This window comes from Aquarana catesbeiana, linkage group LG13, assembly GCF_042186555.1.
Source record: "Aquarana catesbeiana isolate 2022-GZ linkage group LG13, ASM4218655v1, whole genome shotgun sequence".
Taxonomy (NCBI): Eukaryota; Metazoa; Chordata; class Amphibia; order Anura; family Ranidae; genus Aquarana; species Aquarana catesbeiana.
The window spans coordinates 49,529,537-49,550,647 of record NC_133336.1 but is presented as its reverse complement, the minus strand read 5'-3'; the positions used below and the strand labels follow the sequence as shown (position 1 = coordinate 49,550,647).

Sequence of the window (21,111 nt, the reverse complement as noted above, 5' to 3'; positions counted from 1 at the left end):
CTTGCTCAAGCACCATTCAGAGAAAGCCATGCATTGCTCTCAATGAATGCAAAGCGGCTGTGATTGGAGGAGGATTATTTTAATAATAGTGGCTACAGATATTCTCTGCTTCCACCGGGATCGGTCAGGTATGGAATAGGTATACATATATTGGCCCAAGCTGGACCAATGTAACTATGCACAAAATTCATACCTGGAGTTCAGCTTTAAAGTATAACTAAGGGCATTATTTATTTGTTTGTAGTTTTGGATAGAGCAGAGTATGTAACTTTCTACCCCTCTTCCCATGATCCAGTGCTGCTGGTAGGGCCCAGGGCTGTTACTTGGGGGCAGGTAGTGCGTATTCAGCCTGATAGACTTGAAGCGAGCGTGCACAGGTTTTTTGTTTTATTTGGCTCCTACAGGGGAAGCAGAACAAAATTGTAAAAATAGGCAGCCATGAAAGCATAAAAATAGGGACATCAATTAAAGTGTCATTAAACCCACATCATTAAAAACGATCAATAAATACATGCTGCTTGTACTCGCTCAGTCACTATGAGACTCGTCTTCTGTAGTCTGCAAAAAAAACCTGGTTGATCCTGCTATTTTCTGTCTCCCCCTCCTGTCCATGTCCTCACTGCGGTTGGGGAGTTTGCAAAGCAGTGTTGGCAGCTCTGCACACGCTCAGTTTTCAGTGAGTTTCTATGCTGAGCATTTCCTCCCTATCACATCTGAGCAGCCCATGTGACGACAGAGTGACACATGTGGGCGTATACACAGTGGTAAATGACAGCCCACTCCCTCCCTCCCTCCTCCATAACCACTAACCAGCTAAGCACAATGGGGGTGGGATATTACATCTTGATTGATGGAGGCTTCGCCTTCCACTTATTCTAAGACATGGGCTAAAATCTGCTCACACCATGTTATTGCCAAAAATAAAAAGATTTGATTTCAAATATATATTTGTATGACCATTTAAAACAGTTTATTGATGTCAATTATTTATTTTTACTCTGTATTCCACAGGCTGTTTTTTTTTTTGAACATGTGACCAGCAGCAAAGGACTAGAAACTCCTGGCACTGTTTCCCTGCAGACAGGGTGGGAAAGAGCTAGGTCATGTGACCGCTATATATTGATTAGGAAAAAGGTACTTAGATTTTTTTTTTGTATTAAAATAATTACAGTGCCATCATCCACATACAGAAATAGAAGGGACAATGTAAATTAAACAGTGTGTGTTTAGTATCACTTTAAGAATCTCTTATTTTGACCAGACTGATGAAAGTGAAGGTTCACAATAAACTGACAAGTGCTCAAATTTTGGAGGGTTGCTATAAAGAACAGGATATAATTAGTCTTTGCTCTTCTTAAATATGATTTTTATCCAGCCATGGAGGAGGATCCAACAAATGTGATTTATAGAGCCAGTTTATAGATTTCAGACTGTCAGTGCGATATTAGACTCCAGGCTTAAGTCATATAGTCCGGTAAATCTTCACTTAAAAGGATTGGAATCAAATTAATTGTAAAGAGCCAGAGAGTGACCGTTGATACGCTTTTGGGATTAGTAAGACCTAATGCTAACCATAAGGACTGCAGTGCTGACAGTACAGCACAACGCCAGGGTGATTTAAAGCAAACCTTTCCTAATAGAATTAAAGGACCTGTCACTGCTAACCTTCTTCTGTAAATACTAGTTACCTGGTTATAATGTAGAACCACGGGCTTCAATCGTTTTAGTGACCAAGCCAGAAGAAGTATGCCTATCAGGAAGGTTGGAGAGAAGTCAGGAGGTTCTTGTCTGCTTACTTCTTTCTGAGTCAGTGACTCTAAGGGCACTTTCACATGGAGGCAGGCGGGCATAGGTGCTAGAGCACCGCTATTTTTAGTGGTGCTTTACAGTCGTTTTTGTGGCGCTCTTCGGCCGTTAGCGGGGCACCTTTAACCACCGCTAACGGCTGAAAAAGGGTTAAAAGCGCCGCTGCAGCTGCACTTTGCCGGCGCTGCCCATTGATTTCAATGGGAAGGGGAGCTTTAGGGAGTGCCTACATTCAAGCATGGTGGTGGGAGTGTCATAGTCTAAGGCTGCATGAGTGCTGCTGGCACTGGGGAGCTACAGCTCCGTGATGTTATCATGGAGGAGTGGAAGAGGACTGGTGAACTCCATGCCCAAGGGGGTTAAGGCAGTGCTGGAAAATAATGGTGGCCACACAAAATATTTGACACTTTGGGCCCAATTTGGACATTTTCACTTGGGGGTGTACTCACTTTTGTTGCCAGCGGCTTAGAACTTAATGGATGTGTGTTGAGTTATTTTGAAGGGACAGCATGGAGGCTTCCTTTGCTGATCTCCTGGCACTGGCCTAGGAAAACATGTAGATCAAGACTTTTGACTTTTCTCCAAGCTTCCTGATATACATAATATTACAGGTTGATGATATAAAATATTAAAGGCATTAGTTGGTCAATGTACCAGCATTTTCAGAAGAAGGTCAGTACTGGCAATGCCTGTATTTCCCCCACTATCCCAGATAGCAAGCAATTGAGCTGCAAGTTTGAAAATGACTTGTTAAGCTATTGTTAGACTTCCCAAGCTTCACAAGTTTTTTGCACAATTGCTGCAAGTCTGCATTGCATGGTTCCAGATCAATTTCCTTTGCAAACATTCTGCAACTCTGCTGTAAGTTCTGGTTCAGTTATGTTTTCAGTAGTCATCCCACCACAGGGGTCACTGTGACTTGCAGAGCTCTTGCTGTAGACTCTCCACTGCAACTTTGCTCTTGCTAGAGACTTACCACGCAAAGTTGCTACAAACTGGAAAAGTGTCAATTACAACTTGTGCTTCAAGTGCTCTGCATGTGAACAACTTGCCAGTGTGAAAATGTGCAGCAAGTTAACAGACTTACAATATTATTGCTATCTGGGGATGGGTTTACTTCAAGTTGATTCCAATCACACATATGTCCACAAAAACGTGAAAAAAACGGTAGACTTGCTATAAAAAATGAATTTTCCATTTTCAACTCTACATTAAAGGACAGCCATAAATCTTTTCTACCAACCTGTTGGGCATACTTCCTTTCTCCGTAATTGCGTCGCACCACATGTTAAACCCAACGCTGACGATGGTGCTGGCAATAAAGGTAACGAAAACCACAAAGGAGCTGATCAGCATATTTAGGAAGGTGTAAAAGAAAGAGCTGTAATAAAAAAAGAAAGGCAATATAACTCATGGGAAACTTAAAGAACGCCATAAGCAGACGCTCCAAACAGCATCCAGCCAGCACAGAGCTGGAATAAGTGCTCTCTTAAGACATCTGTTTTAATTAAGAACACCGAGGAGAGACGGGAAGACTTGAGATTACTCTGCCCGAGCCTCATTATCCTTGTCACTTAAATACTCTAATTTTTTTTATCTAATGAGATTCTACATCATAAATCCTAAACCATCTTCTAACCATGTAACCTATTGCTCAACCACAAACACGTAGAAGACAGGATTCGACACCTACCGTGATTAAAGTACACATCTGTCCTACATGTTTGTCTTTAGTGTTGTTATAGAGGACTATAAAAAAGACTTAAAGCAGAACTAAAACCATGAAGAAAAATGTTTAAATATTTTAGTTTTCCATTCCTTAGATACGATGGGTGCATTTGTTTTTATTTTTTGGGCGAAGATCATTTTCAGCAAGTACAGAAATTACCCATTGATCGTGCCATAAATACAATGTCCTATCACTTCCTGCAGGCTTAACAGAAATCAAACCAATCTTATCTTTGTTCTGTTAACTTATAATCCTCCAACCCTCCATGTGCTGGAGATGAACAAAAGTAGACACATTTTAAGTCCAGCCTGGTTGACAACTGTGGCCCCCCTCCATACAGTGAGGGGAAAAAGTATTTGATCCCCCGCTGATTTTGTATGTTTGCCCACTGACAGAAATGATCAGTCTATCATTTTAATCATAGGTTTATTTTAACAGTAAGAGACAGAAAAACAGCAAAAGAATCCAGAAAAACACATTTCAAAAAAGTTATAAATTGATTTGAATTTTAATGAGTGAAATAAGTATTTGACCCCTTTGCAAAACATGACTTGGTACTTGGTGGTAAAACTCCTGTTGTCAATCACAGAGGTCAGACGTTTCTTGTAGTTGGCCACCAGGTTTGCACACATCTCAGGAGGGATTTTGTCCCACTCCTCTTTGCAGATCCTCTCCGAAGCATTAAGGTTTTGAGGCTGATGTTTGGTAACTCGAACCTTCAGCTCCCTCCACATATTTTCTATGGGATTAAGGTCTGGAGACTGGCTAGGCCTCTCCAGGGCCTTAATGTGCTTCTTCTTGAGCAACTCCTTTGTTGCCTTGGCTGTGTGTTTCCATGAATCCATGACCCATTTTCAATGCCCTGACAGGTGGTTCTCACCCAAGATTTGATGGTACATGGCCCTGTGTATCATCTCTTTTGATGTGGTGAAGATGTCCTGTTCCCTTAGCATAAAAACACCTCCAAAGTACAATGTTTCCACCTCCATGTCTGACGGTGGGGATGGTGATCTTGGGGTCATAGGCAGCATTCCTCCTCCTCCAAACACAACAAGTTAGGTTGATGCCAAAGAGCTTGATTTTGGCCTCATCTGACCACAACACTTTCACCTGTTCTCCTCTGAATCATTCAGATGTTCATTAGCAAACTTCAGTCAGGCCTGTACATGTGCTTTCTTAAGCAGGGGGACCTGGTGGAAGCTGCAAGATTTTAGTCCTTCACAGCGTAGTATGTTACCAATTGTTTTCTTGGTGACTATGGTCCCAGCTGCCTTGAGATTGACAAGATTCTCCCATGTCGTTCTGGGCTTATTTCTTACCATTCTCATGATCATTGAAACTACACGAGGTGAGATCTTGTGTGGAGCTCCAGATCGAGGGAGATTGACAGTTATTTTGTGTTTCTTCCATTTGCGAATAATTGCACCGACTGTTGTCACCCTCTCACCAAGCTGCTTAGCGATGGTCTTGTAGCCCATTCAAGGCTTGTGTAATGCCCTGTACACATGGTCGGACTTTGTTCGGACATTCCGACAACAAAATCCTAGAATTTTTTCCGACGGATGTTGGCTCATATGCCCCTGTTGAAGGTCATTGGACCGAAACGCGTAGGGCGGCTTTTTATAGACCCTATACACTGCTTTTTATTTTATTCTGTGATCACTTTTTTATGTATTGTGTTTTTTTTATGAATAAAAATACCCAGAATTACACTATGTGGGAGCATCCCTTCTTTTTTCCACATATACTGGGGAACTGAGGAACCACTTCGTTTTTTTGGAATTCATCTTTGGCTCTGCTTCGGCGGATAAAGAGGGGATGTCCCAGTCCTGCAGAGGCTCTACCCTTGCCTCCAACACTCCACTACTTCGCCCTGGGTGGCACTAAGCTCCATTGATTCTATGCTTACGGCAGTAGAATCCAACTTCTCTGGTAAGCGTATTTCATCTATTCGCTTAAGTTGATGATATACAAGCTGACGGTTGGGAAGCAGACAAGATTATTCACACGGATTTTTTTTTTTTTTTCCCACTGTGGACTCTAGTTCCCTTTGATTACATATCTGTTTTTATTTCTTGGGACACTACGCATATATGCACTTTGAACTTTACATAAACTACCAATATATGTGTTTTTCGCGCTACAATTTATTTCACACTTGTTTTCCCTTTTTGTCACATGGTTTGTAGCAGCTGTTTTTTTGTTTTTGTTTTTTTTGGGTAGCGCATTAATCATCTTTTCCTTCACTGTTGGCTCAAACTTGTCTTGCATACACATGGTCACACAAAATTGTCGGAAAATCCGATCGTTCTAAATGCGGTGACGTAAAACACGTACGTCGGGACTATAAACGGGGCAGTGGCCAATAGCTTTCATCTCTTTATTTATTCTGAGCATGCGTGGCACTTTGTCCGTCGGATTTGTGTACACGCGATCGGAATTTCCGACAACGGATTTTGTTGTCGGAAAATTTTATAGCAAGCTCTCAAACTTTGTGTGTCGGAAAATCCGATGGAAAATGTGTGATGGAGCCCACACACGGTCGGAATTTCCGACAACAAGGTCCTATCACACATTTTCCGTTGTGTACGGGGCATTAGTCTATAATCTTGTCCTTGATATCCTTGGACGTCTCTTTGGTCTTGGCCATGGTGGAGAGATTTGAATCTTATTGATTGCTTCTGTGGACAGATGTCTTTTATACAGGTAACAAGCTGTGATTAGGAGCACTCCCTTTAAGAGAGTGCTCCTAATCTCAGCTTGGTACCTGTATAGAAGACACCTGGGAGCCAGAAATCTTGCTGATTGATAGGGGATCAAATACCTATTTCACTCATTAAAATGCAAATCAATTTATAATTTTTTTGAAATTGCGTTTTTCTGGATATTTTTGTGGTTATTCTGTCTCTCACTGTTAAAATAACCCTACCATTAAAATTATAGACTGATCATTTCTTTGTCAGTGGGCAAACGTACAAAATCAGCAGGGGATCAAATACTTTTTCCCTCACTGTAGATACAGTGGAGGAATGTTTAGCCACCCAGGAACAGGAAGGGTGGTAATCACAGGATTACCAGGTGAAGCACAGGGGAAAAAGCCAGGAAAAGGAAAACTAAGCCAGGAGACCACAACATCTAAGAAAGAATAGGCTATGATAAACAAAATAATTTGTGGCATAGATACGCGCTAAAGTGTTTGTAACCCCAACATTTTTTATGATATGTATCTGGTAACCACGTACTTGTGTTAAAAAGTATCCTGTTTTCTTTGTATTTCTTCTTTTGTGTGAAATACTTGGTGTTCCTGTGAGAGACCCTGCTTTCCAATTCCAAACTGACCACACTGGGCATGAGAGCACATCCATCCCACTGTGGTCAGTTTTTTTAGTTGTGCTGGGAAAACAACCTACTTGTCCTCCAATGGCCAAGATTTGTGCTGACACGCCCCCCTGCACGGCCATTTTTTGGGAAGATCAGTGTATTGCTCTATCAGACAGTGTTTTAAATTCACCATTTTATACATTGCCTAGACATTCTATAGAATGCCTGATTTCACACGTTGCCTGTAACATACAGTATATACTGTATACAACACATATATATATATTAGGGTTGCACCAATACTAGTATCGGTATCGGTGCCAATACTGAGTATTTGCCCGAGTACTTGTACTCGGGCAAATGCTCCCTATGCGTTCCCCGATACCTTGCATTCCCGGAAGTCAGTGGGCGGGCGGAGTGGGTGGGAGAAGGCGGGGCGCAGTTCCTGACACAGTGAGTCTTTGCAGTGCAGCGGAGGAAGGTAAGCCTGTGGGCAGGGGTGTGGATCGCAGCCGTGTGCATCCATCACCAGCATCGGTGACCGGGCCATCAGAATTGTTAACAGAAGTGACGGCCCAAGTCTCCTTCAAAGGCTGTACACGGCGACGCCGACCGGGCCATCAGAATTGTTAACAGAAGTGACGGCCCAAGTCTCCTTCAAAGGCTGTACACGGCGACGCCCATCTTGGTACACCCTGAACTCAGCCTCAGTAGCCTGCAGTCACAAGGCGGCAGCGGACATCTTGTTACACCCAGCTCATATAGTTCACTAACTATATGGGCTGGGTGTAACAAGATGTCTGCTGCTGCATTCTGACTAGGCTTACTGAGGCCGAATGCAGGGTGTATCAAGATGGGCTCTTGTATACTCACTGTCAGTCATCACATATCGTCGATTTTATTTTATCATGCCTACCAAACAGTTCCACCTATCATTGCCCATAAATGCCACCTATAAGTGCCACCTATTAGTGCCCATAAGTGCCACCTATCAGTGCTGCAAATCAGTGCCACCTATCAGTGCCCATAAGTGCCACCCATAAGTGCCAGCCATCAGTGCCCATCAGTGTCAGCCATCAGTGCCGCATATCAGTGTCCATCAGTCAGTGCCACCTATTAGTGCTGCAAATCAGTGGCCATCAGTCAGTGCCACATATAGGTGCCACCTATCAGTGCCCAGAAGTGCCAGCCATCAGTGCCGCAAATCAGTGGCCATCAGTCAGTGTCACCTATCAGTCCTGCATATCATTGCCAGCAATTAGTGCTGCAAATCTGTGCCCATCAGTACGTGCCACCTATCAGTGCTGCAGATCAGTGCCCATCAGTCAGTGCCACATATCTGTGCCACCTATCAGTGCCCATAAGTGCCAGCCATCAGTGCCGCAAATCAGTGGCCATCAGTCAGTACCACCTATCAGTCCTGCATATCAGCGCCAGCCATTAGTGCTGCAAATCAGTACCCATAATTATAAAGAAGATATCGTTAGTCTGTATTGTGCTTTGAAAACTGTCACTTCACATTAAAAAAAGTATTGGTAATCGGTATCGGCGAGTACTTGAACAAAAAGTATCGGTACTTGTACTCGGTCTTAAAAAAGTGGTATCGGTGCAACCCTAATATATATATATATATATATATATATATATACACACAGTGCCTTGAAAAATTATTCACACCCCTAGAAATGTTCTACATTTTGTCACGTTAAAACCAAAAATGTAAATGTATTTTATTGGGATTTTATGTGATAGACCAACACAAAGTGGTGCATAATTGTGAAGTGGAAGAAAAATGATAAATGGCTTTCCCAATTTTTTTACAAATAAATATGTGAAAAGTGTGGCGTGCATTTGCATTCAACCCCCGAGTCAATACTTTGTAGAACCACCTTTTTGTAACTGCAATTACAGCTGCAAGTCTTTCTGGGGATGTCTTCTTTGCACATCTAGAGAGGGACATTTTTGCCCATTCTTCTTTGCAAAATAGCTCAAGCTCTGTCAGATTGGATGGAGAGCGTCTGTGAAAAGCAATTTTCAAGTCTTGCCACAGATTCTCAATTGGATTTAGGTCTGGACTTTGACTGGGTTTTGATCTAAACTATCCCATTGTAGCTCTGGCTGTATGTTTAGGGTCATTGTTCTGCTGGAAGGTGAACCTCCGGCCCAGTCTCAAGTCTTTTGCAGACTCTTATGCCGCGTACACACGGTCAAAATTTCCAAAGGAAAAAGTCTGATGGGAACTTTTCATCGTATATTCCGATCCTGTGTATGCCCCATCTGACTTTTTACGTCGAAAATTCAGATAGACTTAGAGAACATGTTTTATATTTTTCTGACGGAACAAATTCCTATTGGGAAAACCGCTCATCTGTATGCTGTTCTGAGGTACCAAAAATGACGCAAGCTCTGAAGCAAGTGCGAGACGTCATACGTGTTGTCCCGTCGTACGTGTTGTACGTCACCGCGTTCTTGACAGTCGGAATTTGGTGTGACCATGTGTATGCAAGACAGCTTGAGCGGAATTCCGTCGGAAAAACCTTCAGAGTTTATTCCGACAGCAAAACCGGTCGTGTGTACAGGGCATAACAGGTTTTCTTCTAAGATTGCCCTGTATTTGGCTCCATCTTCCCATCAAGTCTGACCAGCTTCCTTGTCCCTGATGAAGAAAATCATCCCCACAACATGATGCTGCCACCACCATGTTTCACAGTGGGGATGGTGTGTTCAGGGTGATTTGCAGTGTTTGCTTTACGCCACACAAGCCTTTTGCTTTTAGGCCAAAAAGTAAAATTTTGGTCTCATCTGACTAGAGCACCTTCTTCCACATGTTTGCTGTGTCCCCCACATGGTTTCTCGCAAACTGAAAATGGGACTTCTTATGGCTTTCTCTCAACATTGGCTTTCTTCTCGCCACTCTTCCATAAAGGTCAGATTTGTGGAGTGCAGGGCTAATTCTCTCCCCCCTGAGCTGTGGATCTCTGCAGATCCTCCAGAGTTACCATGGGCCTTTTGGCTGCTTCTCTGTGGAATACTCTCCTTGCCCGGCCTGTCAGTTTAGGTGGATGGCCATGTCTTGGTAGGTTTGCAGTTGTGTCATACTCTTTCCATTTTCAGATGATGGATTGAACAGTGCTCCATGAGATGTTCAAAGCTTGGGATATTTTTTTATAAGATAACCATGCTTTAAACTTCTCCACAACTTTATCCCTGACCTGTCTGGTGTGTTCCTTGGCCTTCATGATGCTGTTGACTAAGGTTCGCTAACAAACCTCTGAGGGCTTCACAGAACAGCTGTATTTATACTGAGATTAAATTACACACAGGTGGACTCTATTTACTAATTCGGTGACTTCTGAAGGCAATTGGTTTTGCTGGATTTTAGTTAGGGGTATCAGAGTAAAGGGGGCTGAATACAAATGCACGTCACACTTTTCACATATTTATTTGTAAAAAATCTTGAAAACCATTTTGTGTTGTTCTATAACATAAAATCCCAATAAAATACATTTAAATTTTGGTTGTAACATGACAAAATGTGTAAAGTTATATATACATGTATTCACTTTTTGTCTTAAACTGAATGTTTTTTTTTACAAAGGTAAGGGTTAACATGTACTTCAATGATCTTTACTTTATTCTCAATTCTCAAAAATATTTGCATTTTTGAAAAGGGGTTGGAGGAGAGAGGGGTGGAGGACAGAGGGGGTGGAGGAGAGAGGAGGGGAGAGGGGGTGGAAGAGAGAAGGGGAAAGAGGGGAGAGGGGGTGGAGGAGAGAGAGGGTGGAGGAGAGAAGGGGAAAGAGGGGAGAGGGGGTGGAGGGGAGAGGGGGTGGAGGAGCGAGGGGGTGGAAGGGAGAGGGGCTGGAGGAGAGAGGGGCTGGAGGAGAGAGGGGGTGGAGGAGAGAGGGGGTGGAGGAGAGAGGGGGTGGAGGAGAGAGGGGGTGGAGGAGAGAGGGGGTGGAGGAGGGAGGGGGTGGAGGAGAGAGAGGGTGGAGGAGAGAGAGGGTGGAGGAGAGAGAGGGTGGAGGAGAGAGGAGGGGAGAGGGGTGGAGGAGAGAGGGGATGGAGGAGAGAGGAGGAGAGAGGAGGGGAGAGGGGGAGAGAAGGGAGAGGAGAGAGAGGGTGTAGGAGAGAGGAGGGGAGAGGGGGTGGAGGAGACAGAGGGTGGAGGAGAGAGGGGAAAGAGGGGAGAGGGGTGGAGGGGAGAGGGGTGGGAGGAGAGAGGGTTTTGGAGGAGAGAGGGGGTGGAGGACAGAGGAGGGGAGAGGGGGTGGAAGAGAGAAGGGGAAAGAGGAGAGAGGGGTGGAGGGGAGAGGGGGTGGAGGAGAGAGAGGGTGGAGGAGAGAGAGGGTGGAGGAGAGAGAGGGTGGAGGAGAGAGAGGGTGGAGGAGAGAGAGGGTGGAGGAGAGAAGAGGAAAGGGGAGAGGGGGTGGAGGAGAGAGGGGGTGGAAGGAGAGAGGGGGTGGAGGAGAGAGGGGGTGGAGGAGAGAGGGGGTGGAGGAGAGAGGGGGAAAGAGGGGAGGGGGTGGAGGAGAGAGGGGGTGGAGGGGAGTGGGGGTGGAGGAGAGAGGGGGAAAGAGGGGAGAGGGGGGTGGTGGAGTGAAAAGGGGGTGGAGGAGAGAGGGTGAAAGAGGGGAGAGCGGATGGAGGAGAGAGGGGGTGGAGGAGGGAGGGGGTGGAGGGGAGAGAGGGTGGAGGGGAGAGGGGGTGGTGGAGAGGGAAGGATAGAGGAGAGAGAGGGAGGTGGAGGGGAGAGAGAGAGGGATGGAGGAGGGGAGGTAGTGGAAGAGAAAGGGGGGATGGAGGAGAGAGAGGGTGGAGAGGAGAGAGAGGGGAGTTGTAGGAGAGAGGGAGATAGAGGAGAAAGGGGGTGGAGGAGAGAGAGAGGGGGTAGAGGAGAGAGGGGTGGAGGAGAGGGGGATGGAGGGGAGAGGGGGATGGAGGAGAGAAGGTGGAGGAGAGAGGGGGATAGGGGGGAGAGGGAGTGGAGGAGAAAGGGGGTGAAGGGGAGAGGGGTGGAGGAGAGAGGGGATGGAGGAGAGAGGAGGGGAGATTGGGTGGAGGAGAGAGGGGGAAAGAGGGGAGAGGGGGTGGAGGTAAGAGAGGGTGGAGGAAAGAGGGGAGGGGGTGGAGTAGAGAGGGGGTGGAGGGGAGAGGGGGTGGAGGAGAGAGGGGATGGAGGAGAGAGGGGATGGAGGAGAGAGGGGTTGGAGGAGAGAGGAGGGTGGAGGAGAGAGGAGGGGAGAGGGGGTGGAGGAGAGAGGGGGAAAGATGGGGGTGTAGGAGAGTGGTTGGAGGGGAGAGGGGGTGGAGGACAGAGGGGGTGGAGGAGAGAGGAGGGCAGAGGGGGTGGAGGAGAGAGGGGGAAAGAGGGGAGAGGGGTGGAGGGGAGAGGGGGGTGGAGGGGAGAGGGGGTGGAGGAGAGAGGGGGAAAGAGGGGAGAGGGGTGGAGGGGAGAGAGGGTGGAAAGAAGGGGAAAGAGGGGAGGGGTGGTGGAGGAGAGAGGGGGTGGAAGGGAGAGGGGTGGAGGAAAGAGGGGGTGGAGGGGGAGAGGAGAAGGGGTGGAGGAGAGAGGAGGGGAGAGGGGGTGTAGGGGAGAGGGGGAAAGAGGGGAGGGGGTGGAGGAGAGAGGGGGTGGAGGGGAGAGGGGGTGGAGGAGAGAGGGGGAAAGAGGGGAGAGGGGGTGGTGGAGTGGAGAGGGGGTGGAGGAGAGAGGGTGAAAGAGGGGGAGAGGGGATGGAGGAGAGAGGGGGTGGAGGAGGGAGGGGGTGGAGGGGAGAGGGGGTGGAGGGGAGAGGGGGTGGTGTAGAGGGAAGGATAGAGGAGAGAGAGGGAGGTGGAGGGGAGAGAGAGAGGGATGGAGGAGGGGAGGTAGTGGAAGAGAAAGGGGGGATGGAGGTGAGAGAGGGTGGAGAGGAGAGAGAGGGGAGTTGTAGGAGAGAGGGAGATAGAGGAGAAAGGGGGTGGAGGAGAGAGGGGTGGAGGAGAGGGGGATGGAGGGGAGAGGGGGATGGAGGGGAGAGGGGGATGGAGGGGAGAGGGGGATGGAGGGGAGAGGGGGATGGGGAGAGAAGGTGGAGGAGAGAGGGGGATAGGGGGGAGAGGGAGTGGAGGAGAAAGGGGGGTGAAGGGGAGAGGGGTGGAGGAGAGAGGGGATGGAGGAGAGGGGAGGGGTGATTGGGTGGAGGAGAGAGGGGGAAGTGGGGAGAGGGGGGGTGGTTGTAAGAGGGGGTGGAGGAAAGAGGGGAGGGGGGTGGAGTAGAGAGGGGGTGGAGGGGAGAGGGGTGGGAGGAGGAGAGGGGGTGTGGAGAGAGGGGGGTGGAGGAGAGAGGGGGGTGGAGGAGAGAGGGGGGTGGAGGAGTGAAGGGGGTGGAGGTGAGAAGGGGGTGGAGGAGAGAGGGGGGTGGTGGAGTGAGGGGGAAGAGGGGGTGTAGGAGAGTGGGGGTGGAGGGGAGAGGGGTTGGTGGGGAGAGGGGGGGTGGAAGAGGGGGTGGAGGAGGGAGGGGGCAGAGGGGGTGGAGGAGAGAGGGGGAAAGTGGGGAGAGGGGTGGAGGAGAGAGGAGGGGTGAGGGGGTGGAGGAGAGAGGGGGGGAGAGGGGTGGAGGGGAGAGAGGGTGGAAGAAGGGGAAAGAGGGGAGGGGTGGTGGAGGAGAGTGGGGGTGGAGGGGAGAGGGGTGGAGGGGAGAGGGTGAGGAGGACAGAGGGGGTGGAGGAGAGAGGAGGGCAGAGGGGGTGGAGGAGAGAGGGGGAAGAGGGGAGAGGGGTGGAGGAGGTGGAGGGGTGAGGGGGTGGAGGAGAGAGGGGGAAAGTGGGGAGTGGGGTGGAGGGGAGAGGGGGTGGAGGGGAGAGGGGGTGGAGGAGAGAGGAGGGGAGAGGGGGTGGAGGAGAGAGGGGGAAGAGGGGGGGAGGGGTGGAGGGGTGAGGGTGGGAAAGAAGGGGAAGAGGGGAGGGGTGGTGGAGGAGAGAGGGGGTGGAAGGGAGAGGGGGTGGAGGAAGAGGGGGTGGAGGGGAGGAGAAGGGGGTGGAGGAGAGAGGAGAAGGGGTGGAGGTGAGAGGAGGGGAGAGGGGGTGTAGGGGAGAGGGGGAAAGAGGGGAGGGGGTGGGGAGAGAGGGGGAAAGAGGGGAGAGGGGGTGGTGGAGTGGAGAGGGGGTGGAGGAGAGTGGGTGAAAGAGGGGAGAGGGGATGGAGGAGAGAGGGGGTGGAGGAGAGAGGGGGTGGAGGGGAGAGGGGGTGGTGTAGAGGGAAGGATAGAGGAGAGAGAGGGAGGTGGAGGGGAGAGAGTAGGTTCACACTACATGTACTGTATGGAGGTCACACTACATGTCCTGTATAGGGGGGGTCACACTACATGTCCTGTATGGGGGTCACACTACATGTCCTGTATAGGGGGGGGTCACACTACATGTCCTGTATAGGGGGGGTCACACTACATGTCCTGTATGGAGGTCACACTACATGTCCTGTATAGGGGGGGTCACACTACATGTACTGTATGGAGGTCACACTACATGTCCTGTATAGGGGGGGTCACACTACATGTCCTGTATGGAGGTCACACTACATGTCCTGTATAGGGGGGGTCACACTACATGTCCTGTATGGAGGTCACACTACATGTCCTGTATAGGGGGGGGTCACACTACATGTCCTGTATGGAGGTCACACTACATGTCCTGTATAGGGGGGGGTCACACTACATGTCCTGTATGGAGGTCACACTACATGTCCTGTATAGGGGGGGGTCACACTACATGTCCTGTATGGAGGTCACACTACATGTCCTGTATAGGGGGGGGTCACACTACATGTCCTGTATAGGGGGGGTCACACTACATGTACTGTATGGAGGTCACATGTCCTGTATGGAGGTCCCCTACATGTCCTGTATGGAGGTCACACTACATGTCCTGTATGGGGGGGTCATACTACATGTCCTGTATGGGGGGGGACACACTACATGTCCTGTATGGGGGGGCCACACTACATGTCCTGTATGGGGGGGTCACACTACATGGTCTGTATGGGGGCTCACACTACATGTCCTGTATGGGGGGGTCACACTACATGGTCTGTATGGGGGGGTCACACTACATGTCCTGTATGGGGGGGTCACACTACATGTCCTGTATGGGGGGGGTCACACTACATGTCCTGTATGGGGGGGGTCACACTACATGTCCTGTATGGGGGGGTCACACTACATGGTCTGTATGGGGGGAGTCACACTACATGTCAGGTATGGGGGAGAGGGTCACACTACATGTCCTTTATGGGGGGGTCACACTACATGTCCTGTATGGGGGAGAGGGTCACACTACATGTCCTGTATGGAGGTCACACTACATGTCCTGTATGGGGGGGCCACACTACATGTCCTGTATGGGGGGGTCACACTACATGTCCTGTATGGGGGGGTCACACTACATGTCCTATATGGGGGGGTCACACTACATGTCCTGTATGGGGGGGTCACACTACATGTCCTGTATGGGGGGAGTCACACTACATGTCCTGTATGGAGGCCACACTACATGTCCTGTATAGGGGGGGGTCACACTACATGTCCTGTATGGGGGTCAGACTACATGTCCTGTATAGGGGGGGGTCACACTACATGTCCTGTATAGGGGGGGGTCACACTACATGTCCTGTATGGAGGTCACACTACATGTCCTGTATAGGGGGGGTCACACTACATGTACTGTATGGAGGTCACATGTCCTGTATGGAGGTCCCCTACATGTCCTGTATGGAGGTCACACTACATGTCCTGTATGGGGGGGTCATACTACATGTCCTGTATGGGGGGGGACACACTACATGTCCTGTATGGGGGGGGGTCACACTACATGTCCTGTATGGGGGGGGTCACACTACATGTCCTGTATGGGGGGGTCACACTACATGGTCTGTATGGGGGGAGTCACACTACATGTCAGGTATGGGGGAGAGGGTCACACTACATGTCCTTTATGGGGGGGTCACACTACATGTCCTGTATGGGGGAGAGGGTCACACTACATGTCCTGTATGGAGGTCACACTACATGTCCTGTATGGGGGGGCCACACTACATGTCCTGTATGGGGGGGTCACAATGGTCTGTATGGGGGGGGTCACACTACATGTCCTGTATGGGGGGGTCACACTACATGTCCTGTATGGGGGGGGTCACACTACATGTCCTGTATGGGGGGTTCACACTACATGTCCTGTATGGGGGGGTCACACTACATGGTCTGTATGGGGGGTCACACTACATGGTCTGTATGGGGGGAGTCACACTACATGTCCTGTATGGGGGAGAGGGTCACAATACATGTCCTGTATGGAGGTCACACTACATGTCCTGTATGGGGGGGTCACACTACATGTCCTGTATAGGGGGGGTCACACTACATGTCCTGTATGGGGGGGGGGTCACACTACATGTCCTGTATGGGGGGGGTCACACTACATGTCCTGTATGGGGGGGTCACACTACATGTCCTGTATAGGGGGGGTCACACTACATGTCCTGTATGGAGGTCACACTACATGTCCTGTATAGGAGGGAGGGGGTGGAGGGGGAGAGGGGGTGGTGTAGAGGGAAGGATAGAGGAGAGAGAGGGAGGTGGAGGGGAGAGAGAGAGGGATGGAGGAGGGGAGGTAGTGGAAGAGAAAGGGGGGATGGAGGAGAGAGAGGGTGGAGAGGAGAGAGAGGGGAGTTGTAGGAGAGAGGGAGATAGAGGAGAAAGGGGGTGGAGGAGAGAGGGGTGGAGGAGAGGGGGATGGAGGGGAGAGGGGGATGGAGGGGAGAGGGGGATGGAGGAGAGAGGGGGATGGAGGAGAGAGGGGGATGAAGGAGAGAAGGTGGAGGAGAGAGGGGGATAGGGGGGAGAGGGAGTGGAGGAGAAAGGGGGTGAAGGGGAGAGGGGTGGAGGAGAGAGGGGATGGAGGAGAGGGGAGGGGAGATTGGGTGGAGGAGAGAGGGGGAAAGAGGGGAGAGGGGGTGGAGGTAAGAGAGGGTGGAGGAAAGAGGGGAGGGGGTGGAGTAGAGAGGGGGTGGAGGGGAGAGGGGGTGGAGGGGAGAGGGGGTGGAGGAGAGAGGGGATGGAGGAGAGAGGGGGGTGGAGGAGAGAGGGGGGTGGAGGAGAGAGGGGGGTGGAGGAGAGAGGGGGGTGGAGGAGAGAGGGGGAAAGAGGGGGTGTAGGAGAGTGGGGGTGGAGGGGAGAGGGGTTGGAGGGGAGAGGGGGTGGAGGACAGAGGGGGTGGAGGAGAGAGGAGGGCAGAGGGGGTGGAGGAGAGAGGGGGAAAGAGGGGAGAGGGGTGGAGGAGAGAGGAGGGGGAGAGGGGGTGGAGGAGAGAGGGGGGGAGAGGGGTGGAGGGGAGAGAGGGGTGGAAAGAAGGGGAAAGAGGGGAGGGGTGGTGGAGGAGAGTGGGGGTGGAGGGGAGAGGGGTTGGAGGGGAGAGGGGGTGGAGGACAGAGGGGGTGGAGGAGAGAGGAGGGCAGAGGGGGTGGAGGAGAGAGGGGGAAAGAGGGGAGAGGGGTGGAGGAGAGAGGAGAGGAGAGGGGGTGGAGGAGAGAGGGGGGGGGAGAGGGGTGGAGGGGAGAGAGGGTGGAAAGAAGGGGAAAGAGGGGAGGGGTGGTGGAGGATAGAGGGGGTGGAAGGGAGAGGGGGTGGAGGAAAGAGGGGGTGGAGGGGAGAGGAGGGGAGAGGGGGTGTAGGGGAGAGGGGGAAAGAGGGGAGTGGGGGTGGAAGGGAGAGGGGGTGGAGGGGAGAGGGGGTGGAGGAGAGATGGGGTGGAGGAGAGATGGGGTGGAGGGGAGAGGAGAGGAGAAGGGGTGGAGGGGAGAGCGGGTGGAGGGGAGGGGGAAAGAGGGGAGAGGGGGTGGAAGAGAGAGGAGGATGGAGGAGAGGGGGATGGAGAAGAGTGGGGGTGGAGGAGAGAGGAGGATGGAGGAGAGGGGGGATGGAGAAGAGAGGAGGATGGAGGAGAGGGAGGATGGAGGAGAGGGGGGATGGAGGAGAGGGGGGATGGAGAAGAGTGGGGGTGGAGGAGAGAGGGAGTGAAGAAAATAGAAAGAGAAATGAGGGAGATGTGAATTGAATGTGAATGGAGAGAGGAGGGAGAGGAGAATGGAGAGGAGATATATTGTTTTGTATATGGAGGGAGGAGATGATCGCTGTCCATGGTGCTGAAATCTCAGACGGTCTATCCTCCCCTCCATCCATACCCCGCACAGTCCCCGCCCCCCTCCGGTCCTCCTCCGGTCCTCCCCGGTCCTCCCCCGGTACTCACTCGTCATGCCCCTTGCAGAGGAGGAAGAGGGACCTCCAGGCCTGCAGAGCGGCGGCCAGCAGGGAGAGGAGTCCGGAGAAGACGCTGAACCTGCAGGCGGACTCCGGTCCCCACTCCTCCACAGTGAAGTGTTCCCGAGTCTCCAGGGAGACGTTCCCGCTCAGCCACACTCCCTCGGTGAAGAGAAGACATTTCCCGTGGAAGTCGGCGCTGTTCTCGGAGAGCGGGATGACGGCGATGAAGCTGAAGAGGAAGGCCAAGAAATAGAGAATACACTGAGCGAAGAGGAAATTGTTCATCGCCATCTTCACCGCCCGGAGCCACACCGAGCATGCGCAGTGAGAGGAACGGGAGAGGAGAGAGGAGGAGAGAACGAAAGAGAGGAGGGGAGAGGAGAGAGAGGAAGAGAGAGGAGGAGAGAGGAAAGAGCAAGGGAGAGGGAAAATGAGAGAGGAGAGGAGGAGGGGGATGAGGAGAGAGAGGAGGTGGGAGAGGTAGAGGAGAAGGGGAGAGGAGTGAGGGAGAAAGGAGAGGGGGGTGAGAGGGAGAAAGAGAGGAGAGAGAGAGAGCAAGAGAGGAGGAGGGCGAGAGAAAGGAGAGAGAGAGCCATCATCCATCTACTGAACTGAGATGTAAGCCACCTAAGACCACCAGGGTCATCATCCATCATCACTACAGGAGGAACACTACATGGTCTGTATGGAGGTCACACTACATGTCCTGTATGGGGGGGTCACACTACATGTCCTGTATGGGGGGGTCATACTACATGTCCTGTATGGAGGTCACACTACATGTCCTGTATAGGGGGGGGTCACACTACATATCCTGTATAGGGGGGGGTCACACTACATGTCCTGTATGGAGGTCACACTACATGTCCTGTATAGGGGGGGTCACACTACATGTCCTGTATGGGGGGGTCACACTACATGTCCTGTATGGGGGGGTCATACTACATGTCCTGTATGGAGGTCACACTACATGTCCTGTATAGGGGGGGGTCACACTACATATCCTGTATAGGGGGGGGTCACACTACATGTCCTGTATGGAGGTCACACTACATGTCCTGTATAGGGGGGGTCACACTACATGTCCTGTATGGGGGGGTCACACTACATGTCCTGTATGGGGGGGTCATACTACATGTCCTGTATGGAGGTCACACTACATGTCCTGTATAGGGGGGGGTCACACTACATATCCTGTATAGGGGGGGGTCACACTACATGTCCTGTATGGAGGTCACACTACATGTCCTGTATAGGGGGGGTCACACTACATGTCCTGTATGGGGGGGTCACACTACATGTCCTGTATGGGGGGGTCATACTACATGTCCTGTATGGAGGTCACACTACATGTCCTGTATAGGGGGGGGTCACACTACATATCCTGTATAGGGGGGGGTCACACTACATGTCCTGTATGGAGGTCACACTACATGTCCTGTATAGGGGGGGTCACACTACATGTACTGTATGGAGGTCACACTACATGTCCTGTATAGGGGGGGTCACACTACATGTCCTGTATGGGGGTCACACTACATGTCCTGTATAGGGGGGGGTCACACTACATGTCCTGTATAGGGGGGGTCACACTACATGTCCTGTATGGAGGTCACACTACATGTCCTGTATAGGGGGGGTCACACTACATGTACTGTATGGAGGTCACACTACATGTCCTGTATGGAGGTCACACTACATGTCCTGTATAGGGGGGGTCACACTACATGTACTGTATGGAGGTCACACTACATGTCCTGTATAGGGGGGGTCACACTACATGTCCTGTATGGAGGTCACACTACATGTCCTGTATAGGGGGGGTCACACTACATGTCCTGTATGGAGGTCACACTACATGTCCTGTATAGGGGGGGGTCACACTACATGTCCTGTATGGAGGTCACACTACATGTCCTGTATAGGGGGGGGTCACACTACATGTCCTGTATGGAGGTCACACTACATGTCCTGTATAGGGGGGGTCACACTACATGTCCTGTATGGAGGTCACACTACATGTCCTGTATAGGGGGGGGTCACACTACATGTCCTGTATAGGGGGGGTCACACTACATGTACTGTATGGAGGTCACATGTCCTGTATGGAGGTCCCCTACATGTCCTGTATGGAGGTCACACTACATGTCCTGTATGGGGGGGTCATACTACATGTCCTGTATGGGGGGGGACACACTACATGTCCTGTATGGGGGGGCCACACTACATGTCCTGTATGGGGGGGTCACACTACATGGTCTGTATGGGGGCTCACACTACATGTCCTGTATGGGGGGGTCACACTACATGTCCTGTATGGGGGGGTCACACTACATGTCCTATATGGGGGGGTCACACTACATGTCCTGTATGGGGGGGTCACACTACATGTCCTGTATGGGGGGAGTCACACTACATGTCCTGTATGGAGGCCACACTACATGTCCTGTATAGGGGGGGGTCACACTACATGTCCTGTATGGGGGTCAGACTACATGTCCTGTATAGGGGGGGGTCACACTACATGTCCTGTATAGGGGGGGGTCACACTACATGTCCTGTATGGAGGTCACACTACATGTCCTGTATAGGGGGGGTCACACTACATGTACTGTATGGAGGTCACATGTCCTGTATGGAGGTCCCCTACATGTCCTGTATGGAGGTCACACTACATGTCCTGTATGGGGGGGTCATACTACATGTCCTGTATGGGGGGGGACACACTACATGTCCTGTATGGGGGGGGTCACACTACATGTCCTGTATGGGGGGGGTCACACTACATGTCCTGTATGGGGGGGTCACACTACATGGTCTGTATGGGGGGAGTCACACTACATGTCAGGTATGGGGGAGAGGGTCACACTACATGTCCTTTATGGGGGGGTCACACTACATGTCCTGTATGGGGGAGAGGGTCACACTACATGTCCTGTATGGAGGTCACACTACATG

At 50.9% G+C, this 21,111-nt stretch overlaps 1 protein-coding gene across 1 annotated transcript in view; it reads right to left on the bottom strand.

Moving 5' to 3' along the window:
- Positions 1-18,516, bottom strand: part of TMEM179 (transmembrane protein 179) — a 48,290-nt gene extending 29,774 nt beyond the window's left edge. The window contains exons 1-2 of the mRNA XM_073609488.1: positions 18,140-18,516; positions 3,050-3,187 (exon numbers count right to left, since the gene is read on the bottom strand). Coding sequence (XP_073465589.1) covers positions 3,050-3,187; positions 18,140-18,444 — 443 coding nt within the window. The 5' untranslated portion in view covers positions 18,445-18,516. The remainder of the gene's footprint in view (positions 1-3,049; positions 3,188-18,139) is intronic.
- Between the last annotated feature and the right edge of the window lie 2,595 nt (positions 18,517-21,111).